General features: G+C 40.1%; 1 protein-coding gene across 2 annotated transcripts in view; it reads left to right on the top strand.

Annotated features, from left to right (window-relative positions):
- The window catches only part of TMPRSS2 (transmembrane serine protease 2), a 39,655-nt gene extending 24,411 nt beyond the window's left edge, over positions 1-15,244 (top strand). For both annotated transcript variants that reach the window (XM_081327328.1, XM_081327327.1), the window contains exons 7-14: positions 188-298; positions 1,399-1,442; positions 1,908-2,082; positions 8,282-8,457; positions 10,482-10,577; positions 11,398-11,540; positions 12,308-12,460; positions 13,894-15,244. In XM_081327328.1, the coding sequence (XP_081183454.1) occupies positions 188-298; positions 1,399-1,442; positions 1,908-2,082; positions 8,282-8,457; positions 10,482-10,577; positions 11,398-11,540; positions 12,308-12,460; positions 13,894-13,905 (910 nt within the window). In that variant the 3' untranslated portion in view covers positions 13,906-15,244. The remainder of the gene's footprint in view (positions 1-187; positions 299-1,398; positions 1,443-1,907; positions 2,083-8,281; positions 8,458-10,481; positions 10,578-11,397; positions 11,541-12,307; positions 12,461-13,893) is intronic.

Raw genomic sequence — 15,244 nt, 5'->3', positions numbered from 1 at the left:
ACTTATTCATGGGCATTTTGTTTAATCGTTTTTAATTTTTGTATCTTGTTTTTTAATATGTATTGCCCTGTTCACCGCCCTGAGTCCTTCGGGAGAAGGGCGGTATACAAATAAAATTAATAAATAAATAAAATAAATAAACAACAAAGGATTTGACATATTTAATTGATTGTTATATTTTTGGCAGGAAAACCTATTTCACCAGCAGCGCAATCCCAGCTACCACTGGTTCTGCAAACATTTTGAGAGTCAATACTAGTGCTGGAGACATAGACCTATATAAGAAATTGTATAACAGGTGTGTATGTTTTTATACATATAAGTACATATATATTGTGTGTTTATGGAGCAACCTGCTCCATAAAGGACTACACCTTGCAGGTTTGTAGTGCTCCTCATTGACAAGGAATTGGGTATGGCTCATTTGGCCATTTACTAGGCATGCACAAAAGTCAGTAAGGCCAAGTGAAGTGGTGAACATGCTCTACTTTGCTGATTAAAAGCAGGGGCCGCTTTGTAGAGGCATTTCAGAAAAGGGCTTTGCTTACATTTGTCTATGTGAAGTGCCCTTTGCAGATTTAAGTTCGCGCAAGTGGGGCTGTGCACATGCGCGTGCACGCACACACACACACACACACACACACACACATGCCACTCACACTGCCCGGTGGCCAGTAGGTCGTGGCCCGGTAGTGGGCTGCTGTCCGCAGGTTGAGGACCCTTGTGTTATTGTACACTAATATTGCTAGAGCGCAAATAAACCTGCTACTATGTGGAGACAGTTTTAAAATGCACTTACAGCCAAACACTTTTTTTTAGTATACAAATATTCAGTAAATTAATTTGGAGGTTTTTTTAAGACCACTTGAAGATTAATTATTTACCCACTAGTTCTAGCAATAATTGTGTGCTTAAAAGTCTACCATTAAAGATATACTGGATATGATGGGGTAGGAAAAACTGATTTGTGGGGAAGCAAGATCTCCAGAATTCCAAAATAGTAGAGGAGCTAAACACCTATGAATGAAATCAATCCTGATATTCCCCTTTATGATTACACCTGTGGTATTGGAACCCACATATATATTTGAATTCATGGAATAGGACTTAAGTGAGTGCAAATCCATAGGTGGGCTGATTAGTGTATTGTATTTCCATACAAATGGTACCCTGCCAGGAAAGAATCTTGCGATTAGTTAGGAAAAATCTATACATTTATCTACACTCGCTTTTATTAACTACATTTATAGACTATTTGACATTGCTGACATTATTACTGTATGTATTAATGTAGACTACATGACATAGTTCCCATCCACTGAGGACAAATATAAAAATCCTACATGAATGTTCAGTATGTTCATATATTCAAATTCATTTGGTTTTTTTGTGTTATAGCCAGTTGTGTCCATCAAAGCAAGTGGTATCCTTGCGATGCATAAGTAAGTACTATAATTGTACTTAAATATTTAAATTATTTGTGTTTTTACTTGGACATATGTTGTTTTTGTTGTGATTAACTTCAAAAAAATGTAGTAAATTATATACATTTGGGTTGAAGTTTAGGCAAAATGCACACAAACTAGTTCACTGGGAGATTCTGAGACTTCATTTTTAGAGCAGCCATATGAAGCCATAGTTCCCTTGAATAGTTCTTTCAGCCACTTCTGAAATGAAAATACCTGCCTTTATAATGAACTGAAATAGAAGGCAGCCATCTGTAATCTAACCAAAGGTGTTGTAACTGAATTTTTAAAATGTTACAATCAATATCCCCTGTATTCTTTCACCGAAAGATAGAATGTGAATACTGACATTTTTGCTGATAGAAAATAAGACATAGAGTAATTAGGAATTAGTATCTGGAAGAAGTCTTGATCGGTTTTTTCTTAATTATGTTTTACAAGACTGTGGCACATCAAGTAAACGTACGACTCCCCGAAACAGAATTGTGGGTGGAAATGCTGCATTACCTGGAGAATGGCCATGGCAAGTCAGCCTTCATATTTGGAGGAAACATCTCTGTGGAGGATCTATTGTCACCCCTGAATGGATAGTAACAGCAGCTCATTGTGTGGAAGGGTAAGTTCTAAACAGTTTCTCCCAGGACATTTTTTTAAAATTATTTCAACACTATTCTGCAAAAAGAGAGTATAATTTGTGATTTTACACTTGAGTTGCAACTTTATAGATAGTCCTCATCTTATGATTTGTCATTTAACAATCAATAAAGGAGATTACAGGTAATCCCCCAGGTACGAAAGTTTATTTAGCGAGTTTTCACAAAAACGTATTCAGAAAGGGTACTTACATGAGAAATTCAAAATTGCAACCAAAAAGAGACCTCTGTAGCCATGTAACTTGGATTCAGTCACTGCTGCAGCGGTGGCCATTTTGAACTCTGTCACTTGCCTGGGCCATTCGGGTTACGAATCCGACCTGAACTTTAGGATTTAGGATTAGGATTTATTAAATTTATATGCCGCCCTTCTCCCTAAGGACTCAGGGCGGCTCACAACAATAAAAATTAAGAGACATAAAATACAAAAATTAAGAAAGAATTAAACAATAAATATAAGAAATATGGGACAGGACTTCCGGTGGCGATGCGATGCCGAAGACAGCCGTCTCCGGGCTGTCCGCTCCGCAGCTGTGTTTTTTTCATCGTAAACAGCGCCGATCAGCTGTTTAGATGGATTTGAAGCCCCCTCCTCGGGAGAAGAGGAGGGGGTGAGGCCCCAGGTAGGGGTTGAGCTCTCCGGGGCCGCCTGAGCTGAGAGCTTGGGCGGCTGAAGGATTGAGCCCCCCCGAAGCCTGGGTTGCTCCGAGCTGCGCAGCGCCTCTGCTCCGGGATTTTTGGAGCAGAGCCAGGCGTTAGCAACCACCCCTGCCAGAAGGAAATACTTTTGAGTATCAAGATGCAGGCAGAGCGGTACAGGAGGTCAAGGTGATGTGGACTCTTATCTCTACTCTCTAGCTCAATGGATTTTATAGCTTTAAAGTGAAAGTGCGCAATAAGTGAAAGTGGGGAAAGATGGCGGCCAAAACTTCTAAAGCTCTTCAGAGTGTGGGGTCTTCCCCGGTGCAACAGACCTCGTTGCAAGCTTTGCTTCCTCCTGCACCTCCTCTGGCATTGACGCTTAAGGATTTACAAGATGCCCTTGAAAAGCATTCACAATTAATGTCTGATATGATGGATGAAAAGTTGAAAAAGCTGGAGGAGAAATTGGAGAAGAAGATGGAAGAGAAGTTTAGAGCAATGAGGGTAGACATGTTGTCTATGATTGAAAGTGTAGCTGAATGTGTGCAACAGCTGGATGAAAAAGTGGAGGATCTCAGTCAAAAGAACTCTATATTAGAAGCAAAGGTATTAGAGAATGAAAATATAAGGGACAAAATGGACGGAGAATTGAGCCTTGTTCAGTACCATCAGATGCAGTATGCTATTAGAATCAGGGGCTTAAAGGAGAATTCTAAAGAAGATTTAAAGCAGCTGATCTCTGAGGCTTTGGAAGCGGTATTGGGCCAGCCAGCATCTGAAATTGAGGGAAGTATGGATAAAATTTTTCGTGTAAATTCATGGATTGCAAGACAGAGGAAGTTACCCAGAGATGTGGTGGTCTATTTTACAAAGAGAGTAATTAGAGATGAAGTCATTCAAGCTTCTTATGATACTAAATTGGTAGTGGCTGAGCAAGAAGTCTTGGTTTTAAAAGAGATTCCTCCAAAGATTTTAAGGAGAAGGAAAGGCTTTGCATTTCTTGTACAGGAACTTAAGAAATGTGATATTAAGTTTAGATGGGAGATTCCAGTTGGACTGGTGGTGATGCACGGAGATAAAAGACATCGTCTGGTTACTGTGGCCCAGGCACGTGATTTTTATAGCAATGTGTTAAAAGCAACCCCCCTATCACTTTTGGAAGCTGCAAAGGGATATGGCGAGGGAAAGCCTCAAGATGTTGCAGATAGACAGACAGAGGAGAATGGTGCCGGAGGGGATCAAGTTACAGTCTCATCGGTTGCTGCTGGAGGGCAGAGGATGACGCGTGCCGCCCTAAGACGAGCGAGACGAGAGCAAGAGCAAGACCAGCAGAAAGTTATGGAACCTCCAAAGCATACTTACAGTGAAGCTGTGGGAGGGGCACGGTCCAAAGAAGTTACAGGGGTCATGTCAGACGTGCTCCAAAAGCTTTGGAGCGTCAAGATTGGTGACTAAATTTCTAATTTAGAATGTCAATGGATTAAATTCATCATAGAGGAGAAAGAAAGTTTTTCAATATTTAAAACAATTTAAGACTGATGTTATTTGTTTGCAAGAAACGTATATTAGGGTTATGGACTAAAAGTATTTGTTGAATTTAAGAATGGGTACGCAAGCTCCTAATCAACAACAAGTTGATTTTTCTTAACTTACTACATATAAAGGTTACCTAATTGGATTATAAATTTTTGAATTTTTTATTTTATTTTCATTGGAGACTGGAATGGTGTCCTAGAGATTGCCTAAACCTTTTTTTTTTATTTGAACTCAACGATGATCTGGAACTGCGAGACATTTGGTGTGATACATGCAAGAACTATTTTTGATCATAGTTCAGTTTGGTTGGAGATTAATAAGGTTAATAGAGATAGGCGCTTTTGGCGTGTAACAGAGAATTTGTTTAGAAATTACAGAAATGTGGGAGAATGTAAATAGTAGATGAAAGGTTTTTTTTTTGAAATTAATATGAATAAGGATTGGGATTAAGAAATTTTATTTAGCATTTGAGTAAAGCTCCTTTTCTGTTTTTTTTTCTTTTTTTTATCTGTAATATTAATATTGTTTGTAATCATTTTACATGAGCTAGAGGGTGATAGAATTTATGGTTTATTGTTGATAGCATATGGGTGCTTATGTTTGTTTTTCATTTTTATACCCTGTATTTAGCTCTGGGAAGTCGGGGGGGGAGGAGGGAATGGGGGAGAGGGATAGGGAGGGTTAGATAGGGGTGGGGGAGGGGGGGATTAAAGTTAAAATGTATTGTAAAACTTTTTAAATAAAAAAAGAAAAAGAAATACGGGACAATTTACACAATAAAAACCAACTTAAAAAACCATGGTCAGTCCAGGCCCGCTTGTTGGAACAACCATGTATTCAGGTCACGGTGGAAGGATCAAAGGTCAGGGGCCATCCGCAGCTCCGGAGGCAATTCATTCCAGAGGGTCGGCGCGTCCACAGAGAAGGCTCTCCCCCTGGGGGTCACCAGCCGACATTGCCTGGCCGACGGAACCCTGAGGAGGCCGACTCTGTGGGAGCGAACTGGGTGATGGGAGGTTGACATTGGCAGCAGGTGGTCTCGCAAGTACCCCGGGCCTAAGCCATGTAGGGCTTTAAAGGTAATTACCAGCACCTTGAATCGCACCCGGAGGGCAACCGGAAGCCAATGCAGTTCACGCAGAAGAGGTGTAACATGGGAGTATCGAGATACTCCCATAAGTACCCGCGCGGCTGCATTTTGCACCAGCTGAAGTCGCCGGGTACACTTCAAGGGCAGCCCCATGTAGAGAGCATTGCAGTAATCCAAGCGAGAAGTGACAAGGGCGTGGGTGACCATGCATAGGGCATCTCGGTCCAAAAAGGGGCACAACTGGCGCACCAGGTGAACCTGTGCAAAGGCCTCCCTGGTCACGGTGGTTAGATGGTCTTCCAGGTTAAGCCGTGAATCCAGGAGGACACCCAAGTTGCGAGCCCTTTCTGAGGGGGGCAAGAGCTCTCCCCCCATCAAAAGAGATGAAATATGTTGGACAATGCGAGATGCCGGTATCCACAGCCACTCGGTCTTGGAGGGGTTCAGCCTGAGCCTGTTCCTTCCCATCCAGACCTGCACCGCCTCCAGACACCGGGACATCACGTCAAGGGCATCACTGGGTTGGCTCAGGGTGGAGATAAACAACTGGCTATCATCCGCATATTGGAGATACCTCACCCCAAAGCCACGGATGATCTCACCCAGCGGCTTCATATAGATGTTAAACAGGAGGGGGGAGAGAACCGACCCCTGAGGTACCCCACAAGAAAGGGGCCTCGGGGTAGATCTCTGCCCCCCTGCCACAACAAACTACAAATGGCCCCAGAGGTAGGAGGAGAACCACCATAAAACAGTGCCTCCCACTCCCAACCCCTCGAGCCATCGCAGCAGGATACCATGGTCGATGATATCAAAAGCCACTGAGAGGTCAAGTAGGACCAAGACTCCTGGGCCCGCCAGAGATCATCAGCCAGTGCGACCAATGCCATTTCCGTGCTGTAACCGGGTCTGAAACCGGACTGGTATGGGTCCAGATAGTCCGCTTCATTCAGGAAATGCGGAAGCTGACGCGCCACAACACTCTCAACAACCTTCGCTACAAAGCGAAGGTTGGAGACAGGACAATACGTAGTCATTTAACGAGGCCGGGTCCAGAGCAGGCTTCTTGAGGAGGGGCCTCACCACCGCCTCTTTTATAAGGCGGAGGGGAAGACACCCTCTGTCAATGAAGCGTTGACAATTGCCTGGAGCCAGCCCCCTGTTACCTCCCCAGCAGCTGAAACTAGCCAGGAGGGACATGGGTCCACTAAACAGGTTGTAGCGCTCAGTCTACACATAATCCTGTCCACATCATCCAAAGACACAGGGTCAAACTCACCCCAAATGGTAAAACCAAGTCCTGCCCTCTCCACCCCACCAGATTCCGCCCAGTCGGAGTCCAAACCAGTCTGGATCTGAGCAATTTTGTCCTGCAGATACTGTACAATTTCCTCAGCCCTACCCTGCAAGGGGTCATCCCTCGGTCACTGATTAAGCAGTGAGCAGGTCACTCTAAACAAGGCGGCTGGGTGGTTATCTGCAGACACAAGGAGAGCGGAAAAGTAAACACGCTTTGCCACTTCCATCGCCACTAGGTAAGACTTAAGATAAGTTCTTAGCTGTGTTTGATCAGATTCGGATCTGCTGGACCTCCAACAGCTCTCTAGGCATCTTTTCTGGCACTTCATCTCTCGGAGTCCCTCGGTAAACCAGGGGGACACCCGGGATCTGCGATGGGTCAGAGGCCACAAAGGCACAACTCGATCCAAGGCCCCAGCAGCCACCCTCTCACAGGCTGCCACCAGGGCCTCGGCAGAGTCGTGGGCAAGGGAAGCAGGAAATGTCCCAAGCTCTGTCTGGAACCTCTCAGGGTCCATCAGGCATCTGGGGCGGAACCACCTAGTCAGTTCCACCTCCCAGCAGCGGGGTGTGTGTGACATGCTGAATGTCTAGCCATAGAAGGAAATGATCAGACCATGACGGGTTGGATGGTTAAATCTCCCCTACCCAGACCATTAATCCACTGCCCAGAGATAAAAAAACAGGTCGAGTGTGTGCCCTCCGTTATGAGTCGGGCCCTGAATTATTTGAGTCAGGTCCATGGCCGTCATAGAGGACATGAACTCCCGAGCCAGCTCAGATGCTTCACCCATGGAAGGCTGATTGAAGTCCCCCAGAACTATGAGCCAGAGGAACTCAATCGCCAATTACTAGAATTCTGAAACACTATGCCCAAATATTTAAAACACTTAACTTCTTAATCCTTGTTTCATATCCTTTAATGTCTGTGTTAAGTCGTGGGCTCTTGGGAGCAGGAATGATGACACGAGGCTGAGTACAGAATAACTCATGCTTTTATTCTTGCTGGAACTGTACTGAAGGCTTGGACCACAACCAGCCACAATATATAGACTAGCCCCTAGGCGGCAGCCAATAGGGTTGAACCCACTCATGCCGCCTGGGCTAACCAATTGCAGGACTGGAGACGGCTTGTCTGGGTTGCTGGAGAGCCATTAGCCTCTCCAGCAACACACGTGGTGTAACACCACAAGCCCAATACATAACAGTCTGGATGAAATTGTTTTTCAATTTTGAATGAAATTGTACCTGAGTCGCCTTATTGGGGAGATGGGTAGGATATAAATTTAATAAAAACATTACTTACCCAAATCTAACGAAATAGAATTTGTAATGCTTCTTAGAAAATGTCCATAAAGTCATATCTTCTTTTATTTAAATATTGCCTCTTGTTATATGCTACTGTTTCCTTTCTTCTCTTCATGGGTTATCAATATTCTCCAAAGGCTTTAATTTTTTAGAAAGTTCAGTCTGACTACCTATATTTCAAATTCTAACCTGATATATTAGGTTCTCAATAGCCTGACATTTGTTACTGATAGGGCAGTAATATGTTGTGTTTAGGACATAACTCCTGACTTGCATTCTGTTTTTAGAGCACATTCTGATCCATTATCCTGGAAGGTTTATGCTGGGATTCTGAAACAGCCAGAAATGGTTTCTTCAAAGGGATTTAAAGTAGCCAGAATAATATCTCATCCCAACTATGATTCAACTTCCAAAAATTATGATGTTGCTCTTATGAAGCTACAGTCTCCTCTACGTTTTAACGGTATGTAGTTATTTCCTTGATCAAAAATTATAAATCTCAGTATTAGAGGGTCAATTGTGCTATGGAAATCAACTTAGTATAAACCTCCATTAAATTAAATCAATATCATTTTTAACTTGCTTTTCTTTGTAAAGTAAAACGTGATCTGCTTTTTTATTGTCCATAGTTAATGTTCATAATGGCTAATCCATTTTAGGCTGGATTAGCTAGACCTATTCTAATGTGCATGGCATGTTATCATGGCATGTCACATGATAATTCAGTTTGCATCTCCTAAAAAATTGTTAAAATTCTATATATAGTTTTTATGTCATGGTAAGAATTAACATTTTTGTTCCCATCTTTTATCAGAAATATATAAACAGTTCATTAGATGTTATTTGTTATAAGAATACTTTCCACAGTGTTCTTATGAAATTAATACAATGCTTTATTTGGGCTTTAAAAATATCCAGTATAAAATCTTGACAAAACCTCAGATGCACATTGATTTCAAATTACTTTTTGTAATGGTTGGTAATACTGAGAGTGCACCCTAATTATTTTTATAATTAGTGGGTTTATGAGTACGTTTTGAGTATGTTATTGTGCAACTGTCATACAGACACAGGTAATCTATGATGGGAGGAGGCAGACAGATTTATTCCATATTAATTTTAATGAATGAAATGTATGTGAGCAGACATGTATTGGTCTTTGTAGAACGTTATGTTTGATTTTCTGGTTGCCAACAACATAGTCACAAAGTGACCAGGAAGCTTATAGACTTGGCATTCAGTAATTTTAACCATCAAATCCCTCCATTGGTCACTTGCTCCATGCAAGAATCTCAGTTAAACCACTCCAACAAATAGCTCTTTAGCTCTGCTTGAGATCTTAGATTTTTAAGTATTGAAAACTTTGCAAACTGAATATGTAACAGTGCATTCTAGGAGGTCATGATATGGAGGATCTTTATGCAATGAAATGTGAAAGTTGTTAAGATTATAATAGTGTTAAACTAATTCAAGAGTCACCAATAAAATATTACTGCTGAGAGCTTGACCCTTTGAATTAAAGGAGAGCGAATTCCTTATCTAGCTACTTTCCTTTCAGATTATTGTCTAACCAAAAAAAAGACACTAGTAAATGAGGGATCCCAAATTTAAAGCTTTTGATTTTTAAAATCAGCTTAATTGCTAGTTAAACATTTGTTGCCTAGGATTTAATCTCAGTAAAAATGGCAATCTTACTTTTATTATGAAGATCTGTCAGGGAGAAGAGGAGGAGTCTGACCTTTCCCAGTTCTGTCCACCAAGCAACTCTGTCAGTTGGAGGATGGGGAGATGACAGTAGGGTATAGGCATTCAACTTACTGACCAGCAGCTTTGTCCAACAGTCTGCAAATTTTAGAATTTGTTGTTTTGGGATGGCTGCTTTTGGAATTCCATTAGTATACTGTCCACATCTATGCCCAGCTGTCTGTGCCTGAACCAGCCAGGATAATTTCTGATATGGCATTAGGTAAAAGGTAAAGGTTCCCCCGCACATGCATGCTAGTCGTTTCCAACTCTAAGGGCCGGTGCTCATCTCCATTTCAAAGCCGAAGAGCCAGCGCTTGTCTGAGGACAAATCCGTGGTCATGTGGCCGGCATCACTAGACGCCAAAGGCGCATGGAACGCTGTTACCTTCCCACCGTAGTGGTCCCTATTTTTCTACTTGCGTTTTTACGTGCTTTCGAACTGCTAGGTTGGCAGAAGCTGGGACGAGTAACAGGCGCTCTCTCTGTTGCGCGGCACTCGGGATTCAACCCGCCAAACTGCCGATCATCTGATCGACAAGCTCAGCATCCTAACCCACTGAGCCACCGCGTCCCTGATATGGCATTAGATGACCCTAAATTCCTTTTTCTGTGGGAGCTTTAGTGTATCTGAAAGGCTTGAGTCTGTCCTTGACAATCTTCAGCTTTAGAATTCTAAAAGTTTCCTATTGGGTTCTTTTTTCCATCATAGTTACTGATTAACAACATGTCCTTGCTTCAAAGATTTTATAGGACCTGTTTGTTTGCCCAATGTTGGAATGATGTTTGAGACTCACCAACAGTGTTGGATATCTGGATGGGGAGCCAAATACCAAGGAGGTAAAATGAGTTGCTATTAAAACTTCATTGTTAATTATTACCAGTTCTTTGGTATTATAGAACTGACATTTTATTTCCATTAAAAAAATTATTACACCACCATGTTCTTGAATTTTTTGAAAAAGTTTAAGGCAGAGAGTTAGCTGAAGGCTCTAAGCATCATAAAATAGTGAGGAATCCATGCTGGGATATGTTATGGGGAAATGAATTGGCTGCCTTTGCAAGATCTTACGTCCCTTGTGACAGATTTCATGCTTAGTTCAAGTAAGTGGATGTGTGATATGTATTAAAAATTAAGCAACAATGTCTCTGAGGAAATTGTAATCATTTTCAAAGCCAAGCTCATGAAACTTTTCATACAATCCAATCTCAAGTACTTATGTATATTTTAAAAACATGGGATGGGATGAGGGAGAAGAAAAATTTAGTTCTTAATGTGGAAAGAACAGGAATTGTTGATCCAATGTGAATCACATTAAAATCTACTGAAACATCTATAACAGGGGTCTTCAAACTTGGCCCTTTTATGACTTGTGGATTTCAACTCCCAGAATTCTGGGAGTTGAAGTCCACAAATCATAAAAAGGGCCAAGTTTGAAGACACCTGATCTATAACCACTGACAACCAACTTACATTGTCCACATACTGTATATTTTTGTGAATGAGCCACATACATTAAACAACTATGTAGTTTTTTTTAAAAAATGAATGTGCTAAAAAGGACAACAATAACATATATAAAATATTGTGGATAGTTTTATGAGAAAATTTAGTATTTGTCTTTTCACGTGTAATTCTTGGATCATTCTCCTACTTTAGGTAACACTTCAAACGAACTGAATGCAGTAACTGTACCTCTGATAGACTCATCTATATGTAATGAAAGATTTATCTATAATGGAAACATTTTTCCTACTATGATATGTGCTGGCTACTTAGATGGAAAGATGGATTCTTGTCAGGTAAATTATGAAATGTGAAGCAGTTTAAATTAGTTTGTAAGGGCTTGTAGTGGGATGCAAGATAAGACAGTTCAAATTAGCTAGAGTCAGTGATAAAAATGGGGAAGCTACAATTCTTAGTCAGAACATTAGGGAAACTTAAAAAAAAATCCATGTAATAATTCTCTTTTATTATTATTCTGTTATCTCTAGCTATCTTACAATTCCTACTCCAGACTCACAAACAGTGATCATACTGATCTGAGGAAGTAAGGATGCCTTAAGAGTTACAGCTTAATACAATTAAGAGAATGCTTACTTCAAAAATAATGAATAATAATATAATGGATGCTAATATAAAACAGATTTCCTACCCTCTTTATAGCTTCCTGTCTATATCTTGCTTTTTTATTCTAGGTTATTTGGAGGCAAGACCTCTTGCAACATGCCATTCAACAAAAGTCTTTCAGCAATTTACAGTAGAAATGTTTATTTGGAAGAGGCTGCAGATTAGAAATTTCTACCTGATATTCAGTTCTCCCTAACTGATATAGATTAATTTCATCAGTCATTTATTTTGCATTCTGAAATCTTTGTTGTAAGCACAGGAGATAGTATTTCATTATACATATCCATTCTCCTTTGAGAGATGCTTTGCACTGGTTAATTTGTAACATTTTAGTTGGAAATAGCTTTCATATTCTTGTATATCTCCTCAGATAGGATATGTATTCAATTCATTGAAGCAGAAATGCTACAGTAGGTTTATGCCTTGTGTTTTGTTTTAGGGTGACAGTGGTGGCCCATTGGTAACCATGAAAAATTTTTTGTGGTGGCTAGTGGGTGACACAAGTTGGGGAACAGGCTGTGCTACTCCAAATAAACCTGGAGTTTACGGTAACATTACTATGTTCACAGAATGGATTTACCGAAACATGCAGGTAACTTTCTAATATGTGGTAGAACATATAACATGCTTTTCATGGTTCCTAAGTATGACATAATAACTGGAAAAGCTGCATCCATGTATGTTAAACTTGCTGGTGGTGCAAAATGCTGGTCTATAGGAAGAGATTCTTAATTCCATGCAACGTGTACAACTGCTTGCCTTGTTTTCTTTTTCCTTGCTTTACTGGTTTCATTACGGAAAGAGATCAAGAGAATTATCTGCCAACTTTCCCTAACCAAAAATTAGAACTTGCTTCGGGTACTTAGGCATGGCTGCTCTTTCCCAGGCTTTTTTAGCTTCCCATTCTGTTCTTGCATAACAACATGTCTCATGCTACACCTGTATCTGTAACTTGTTTTTTTAATTTATTGTGGGAAACATAATAAGTGCTTGCATACTAAACCCGTAAAAAATGTTGGCATTTTCCTTCCACTCTAGAATTAAATTTGTCCACTTTTGTGACATGTGGCTTTCCTGGCATGTGATTCTTTGACTTAATTTATCAAATAAAATTTGCAATGGAAATTTACATGATCATAAGGTAGACACAATTCCTATGGAGCATATTCCTTGCTAGGTGGAGAAGGAATTCCCCAATGCATGTTCTCATACAGAGCCAGTTGATGTAGTGGTTAAGGCTACAGACTGGAAATTGGGAGGTTTTGAGTTCTAATCCTGTCTTAGGCACAAAGACTAATAAGTGACTTTGAGCTAGTCACTTCTCCCAGCCCTAGGAAGGAAGCAGTGGCAAAGTACTTCTGAAACCTGTGCCAAGAAAACTGCAAGGACAAGTCCAGGCAGTTGCCAGAAGTCAACATTGACTTGAGGGTGCATGCAATATAAAAAGTATACTCTTTTTATATTGCCTATAGTGATTTATGATTTTCAAGTACTAGGACACAGGTCTGCAACCCGCGGCTCCGGAGCCGCATGCGGCTCTTTCAGCCGTCTCCTGTGGCTCCTGGTCCTCTGCCATGTGCCGTCCAAAAAAAAAAGTGGGACTAAAAAAGTTCAACCAATCAATTAAAATATGCAGGGTAGGTGCATATCTCACCTTGGCAGTACTCTTCAGTCAAACCCTGTTCTGCGCATGTGCGCATGTACGCGCATGCGCACATATTTTTTGTGGCTCCCAGTTTTTCCTTTTGTGAGGGAACCAGTTCCGAGTGGCTCTTTCACTGTTTGAGGTTGCTGACTCCTGTACTAGGAGTTTAAAATTCCATGTTGCAGAAATTATGCTTCTGTGTTCATGTATACAAGGCTGAAATATGTTCATGAATCTGGACATAAAAGACCATTTTGCTGGATGTTCACTGACTTTATTATAGTTCCGATTGTCTCCTTGAATATGTCACCAATCCTGAAACTGACTATTTTTGGAAAGGGATCTCTTAAATATGCTTGTTTATTTGTTTTTCTTAACAGGCAAACAGATGACATTGCTTCCTTTGACTCACTTTAGTCAAGGGTGGAACAAACCTTTTTGTTCCTTATAAATCCTTGGTTATGCTTCCAAAAATGACTTCTGAGTCCTCAACACTTCATATGCAGACTGTAATGGGAATGTTTGCAGACTGGTTCCATTTGCACCACCCAGCTTCATATCAAACAGTTGAAGAACCTGATTTCTTGAATCTGGTGTTAACCATCAAAGGTGAACACATTTTTTTTTACCAACTACTTGTTGGTTTCCTTTATCTCTGAAGATTTTCTACCAGTTGGCATTCATTTTAAAGTTAAAAATAATGTTTGTAAATTATCAATTCTGTTTGTGCTTTTGAAATCAAATGCAGCATCTCAATGTTTTATAAATGATATTTAATATTTAGGATATTAATGTTGAATATATCTGGGCTGCTGGATAGCCCAATTTTTTAAAGTGAGAAAGAACCACATGAATATTTTGATGTCAGATGTGAAAGATTTTTTTCTTATGAATATTACTATGCATCTTTTGTATTCAGGTATTCATTATTTTTATTCGCCCATAGGTGTTAATGATTCTGAAACTATATAATTTGAATATATGTCTCTTTCAAAATGTGTGGATAGATTCAAGATCAGTTTAGTCTAGAAAACAGAAATACAAATTTCTAGGCACGTGTCTTTGATGCAGAATGAACAAAATAAGTATTCTAAAACGTCAATAATTCTGGTTCTGCTGTGGTAGCTGAATACAGTATGTGCTAGATGGATCCTCAGCTGCTAAACCTGAAGACAATAGCAGGGAATAGAGTTATTTTGTGAAGGTGCATTACATACTGATTTGAATCTTGTCAGTTCTACCTCATTTTGTAAAACAGTGACAAAATTGGGATGGGTTATGGAAAAGTCTTGGTCTGGTTTTTTTTCTTTAAAAAATCCTGTTTATCATTTTGATAATGAAAGCAGAAGCAAAGTTTTTAAATTTTAAAAAAATGATTAATATAACCACCAATCATTGGCATGTTAGGAGTGTGTCAAATTAAGCAAGACTGCTATTGCAGCAGTAAAATTTTATTTGGATATAATGAATTATGCTGCTATTGAAATGCACTTTTTAAAATATATCTGATGGTGGGAAAATTCACTTCAGGTTTTGGAAGTGCAATACTTTTGTAAGTAAAGTGAAGTGCCATTGAAATGGTTATAAAAACATGAAATGTATTGCAATATAGTGAAATCAACATAAATCATGCATAATTATTGACGATCGCCACAATTTCAGTTAGTAAATATTTAGATTTTTTTTAAGTTTCAAGAATGAAACACACCATTCTTTGTCTCATCTGTAAAG

This window comes from Vipera berus (assembly GCF_964194415.1).
Source record: "Vipera berus genome assembly, chromosome: 4".
NCBI classification, from domain to species: Eukaryota; Metazoa; Chordata; class Lepidosauria; order Squamata; family Viperidae; genus Vipera; species Vipera berus.
This window is presented reverse-complemented; position numbering and strand designations above follow the sequence as displayed.